Source organism: Apis dorsata, unplaced genomic scaffold, assembly GCF_000469605.1.
Source record: "Apis dorsata unplaced genomic scaffold, Apis dorsata 1.3 scaffold_919, whole genome shotgun sequence".
Classification (NCBI taxonomy): Eukaryota; Metazoa; Arthropoda; class Insecta; order Hymenoptera; family Apidae; genus Apis; species Apis dorsata.
Window position 1 is genome coordinate 113,094 of NW_006264030.1, and position 4,689 is coordinate 117,782.

The 4,689-nt window shown below is 28.3% G+C and overlaps 1 protein-coding gene across 1 annotated transcript in view; it reads right to left on the reverse strand.

The window, feature by feature from the left end:
• The window catches only part of LOC102680824 (nuclear receptor coactivator 3-like), a 40,390-nt gene that overhangs the window by 18,482 nt on the left and 17,219 nt on the right, over positions 1-4,689 (reverse strand). The window contains 2 exon segments of the mRNA XM_031514171.1: positions 204-381; positions 686-802. Of these exon segments, the coding sequence (XP_031370031.1) occupies positions 204-381; positions 686-802 (295 nt within the window).

The window sequence follows — 4,689 nt, forward strand, 5'->3', positions numbered from 1 at the left end:
AAAAAGATTTTAACGACTTTAACTTTTTAACTTTTTGCGTTCTTTACGATAATAATTATTTATACGTCACGTTTAGCGAATCAAAAAGAAAATTTCATTGTATTCTATTCATCCTCTTTATTTTATTTTTTAAGGTATTTATACTATTTCACAGAATTGTAACTTTTTATTATTGCGAGATAATATTCGAAAGATATACCAACCTAATTGCATAGGCAACAAACTCGGCATAAAGGTGTTATGATCTCCATGATGAATAATATTATAAATATCCTTGCCAAGAACATCATCCTTCGTATAATTTATATACTGCGTTATGTTATCTGTTACATATTCCACTCGTCCTTCCGTATTTACAACAAACAAAAAGCCATCTAGCGCCTGGACAAAAATTTTCAATCAAATTAAATTGTAATACGAATATTATATATTTTTTTTTCTAATATTATTATTAGATATTAAAAAAAAATTTTAAATTTAATTATATCGATTCAAATTTAAGGATAATTAATTCCGATAAAATATTTATCGAAGCAAACTTCAATGGACTTTGTCTATTTGCTTTTAAATCGTCAATAAACAGAAATAAAAATGTTTCCTTCTGATTGTCGTATATGCATGAACGATGAACGCAAACAATAAAGATAAAATAGATTGATGGAATTCGATTTAAATTGAATTATACCTCAAGTAAAATAGGACCAACTTGATCGTTGGACAGTATGTTAGGATTCGAAGAAGATACTTCCCCCTGTTGCACGGCATGACTATTCGAGCCTTCCTGTTCCCTAATGTGCCGAATCTGTAAATAAAATAAAGTATATCGCATCATTAATCACAATCGAATTATTATATGTATAGGTTATTATTTATATATTATTCGAAATTATCTTTTTCGAATTCACTTCAATTTCAAATAAAATTTCTTTAATATTCTTTAATAAGTTTTCATATTACAATTTTATATTCTGTGTTACAACATACAGATGTAATAATAACAAAAAAATTATTTTCAATCGTTGTTCATTTTCCGTTTAATTCAATAATTACGCAATCACGAGCTTGTTTTCATCAAGTTATTAAATAATAACACAAAACTGCATTATTTTATTTGCCCACATCAAATCCTATTGCATATCGTATTTCATATTACATATTATGGCGCATGCATATTGTAATTTAATATAATGAATAATTTACAATGACCGCATTTTTCCATTCCTCGTATTAACATTAAAGATTATTCTTTCTTTAGATTGAAACGAAAGCAAATAGAATATTGCGTAAGACTTTCAAATGATAATACATATTATTATTTAAAACAATAAATGCAAGTTTTTCAATAAAAGAATATTAAAAAGCATATAAGCGAAAAATAGTCTTATATAACTTTCTTTTTTTTTTAATGCTTTTTGTGCAATTGTAATATATATCTATATTATCGTTTAATCATTTACATTTATATTAATAAATTTATAGAATAAACAAATAAATTCCATGCTTTCATATTTCAATTTTAGGATTGTTGGTTATAAATGAAAATTTACATATATATTAATTGCACAATATTAATTTAAAAATTGTAAAATGATAAAATTTTCTAAATAATCTGAATAAAACGGAAGAAAAAAAATAATACAATAAAATACAATACAATAAAAATACAATAAAAAGTGTTTCCTCGATACAAGAAATATAATTGATGTAATAAAGAAAAATAAACGAATTTATCGATTAAATGTATCGAATAATATTTTCAATGGAAAGTTTTTTAACTTTGCACACAAATTTCTGATTCGTATAAAAATTCTTAATTCTATCTCAATTATCGATATTACATTGGTAAATATTTAAGTTGATAATCCACATTCCTTCTCCTTATGCGAGAATTAAATACAACAAACGATTCTATCCTTGTCCTATTTCTATCAAAAATTTCAAATTAATTATAATGAAATGCAAACGTAATAAACACCTAATATTTTCCTTTATCGAAAGAAATTTGCAAATACTTGAATTTCATTTCTTTATATTTTGCGAGACGTTTAAACGAAATATTCGAATAAAACTAAAAATAACTTGGGATATTAATGAGAAAAAAAAAATAATTATAAGATAATTCAATGAAACGCTTTATCCAATGTTTTTATGCAGATAACTGAAAAATAAACTTGTTCAGACAAAATTATTCTTTATAGCAATCGGTAAATGCAAAATTATATTTTAATTTAGGAATAAAATAATGATTAAAATCTTCTAAAAATGATTCTTATTTTTATTTGTAAAATAATTTCGAAATAGAATAAAATTCTTAGAATAATAAAAATTAATTAGAATTATGTCATTTATATTCATATTTTTTTCTATTCTATTATATAAATATCGTAAATAATATAAAAATCAAAATTTACAAAAAAGAATATTACTCTCAAGAAAACCAATAAATGAATTAGAAATATTTTGTCACTTTCTCTTGCAATCTAGAAAATAAATGATAACATTTCCATATTCGGCTGTTAATCTAAAAATAGAAAATATATCCAGAATTTTTAAAAAGAATCGTTCGATAATAAATCTTACAACGGTGTGCAAAAACAGTTAACGGTTAAAAAAGAAAAAGCGTGAACTCCGCAACGCTGCCATTCAGAGTCGCAAGGTTAGCCATAAGTGGAACACGAACGAAGAGGGGAAAGTAAATCTCTGCGTTACCGACCGAGATTCGGGCACAAGCGTGCGGGAAAAGCTCGTCCTTGAGCTCATATTTTTCAGCACCGATAGATCGCGCTCGTAATCGAAATGAATTTAAACACACGAGCACACAACGTCCCGTGGCCTCGAAAAGTCGGTGACTCGGCGGCTGAGTCCGACAAACGGTTTGCGACGTTGCCGCTAGCCTTTGCTTTAGAACGTATATATTTCTCCCGTTCCATCACACGTCGCAGGCGATAAATTCTTTCTCGGTCGCTTTCAGAACTATCATATAGATATTCCTCTCTAATCAAGGATATCATCATAGACCAAAGTAGAAAATAGTTGAACAATACAGATGAAGCACAAAAATTAAGAAATCACGCAAATAAGAACTTGTATCAATAACCATAATAACCACATTAATGAATCTCAAATAAACTTTCAATGCTAAGATGAAAAATCACCTTCAACTTAATGATGGAAGGATCGAAGGGAGAAAGACTTTTATTGCAAATCTACAATTGATTCTACCTCGGTCACGTCGTTGGACACAGACGGATGCGCATGGCTCGACTGCGCAGATGACGTCACACGAACTCTTGCTCCGGTAGTTCGGGTTATAACGCCGTTTGGAAGGTTTCCTATTGGCCTCTGTGACGTCATTCAAGGTCACGTGACAAACTTTCAAGAAATACTTTTTTAACGATTCTTTGTCAATCTATGGAATAATTCATTTGCGAGGGTAATACGCCAAGTATGTTACGAAAAAAGGATTTATCCTCACCGAGGGTAGTGAATTTGCTTTCTAAAACGTAACAATAATATATCTCGTACAAGAAGAAAGCGAAAGAGCGAAATATTGCGATCCTGGTGCGAACAATCGACATGTGCTCGTTCGTGAACCGCAGAACTAACATGCTGAAGAATAGACGGGAAGTTCGAACCCCTTCCATGTCCGTCCTCCTTCTCTTTCTATAGTTATACAAGTAGATAGATACGCTGCTTGCAATTAAATTTCAATTCTCATTTTGTGTATTTTCAACAAATTCGATATACATCCAATTATTTTTACGATCCTTTTCTCATAATATAACACAGTTAATTCACAATGTTTTCACTTTTCTTCACGTGGCAACACATTTAACGTATTTCAATGCATGTATTATGTGGCTATTCTAACGTGTTTATTCTAAAAGTAATGACAGACAATAATAAAAATACGAATAATCTTTATACACTTTAGTCTCATACAAAGGAATCGATTGAAAGTTAAATTCAGCAATACGAATCTATTTCAAGCTACTAATGAAGCCTAGAAACGAGCAGCGTGTTATTGAACGAAGCGAGTGCACGTCTTGCTTCCGAAACAAACGATGCTACCAACATCGAGGAAAGTAAAGCATTACCGCGTAACCGCGACCTGGAAACACACAGAGACTGGAACGCGAATATCGATTAAGAATATCATAATGGTTGCCAACGTAACTAAAAATCCCAGAAAATTTATTCATTTCATGATAAATTCTGACTAAATAAAATTTGTCTAGTCAAATAATAAATAAAGGAAGCGAAGAAATATAATATCGCATGATTTGACGATTAGTTTCCTCAACTTCACAAGACTACTGTTCTCAGTTATCCCTTTCATCCTTATATTCCGATGTTTAATATGATATTTCAGTTAATAAATTACAATAGAATAAATAAAAAATATATTGTTTCTCTGTATTTTGAAATATTTAGGTATATATAAATTTGATTTTTTATATTTTTTTCATATCATATGAAAATATATATATATTTTATGCATAAATTTTTTTTTTATGTATTACATTATAATTCTACAAATATATATATATATAATTAAACATACATATTATATTTTTATTTATATCTCATATATAATTTTATTTATTTTATTGATATTGTTATTTTAAAATTTATAAAAGATGCGAACATGTAATATTCTCATTGACTTAGTTCTGTTCATTATGCCAT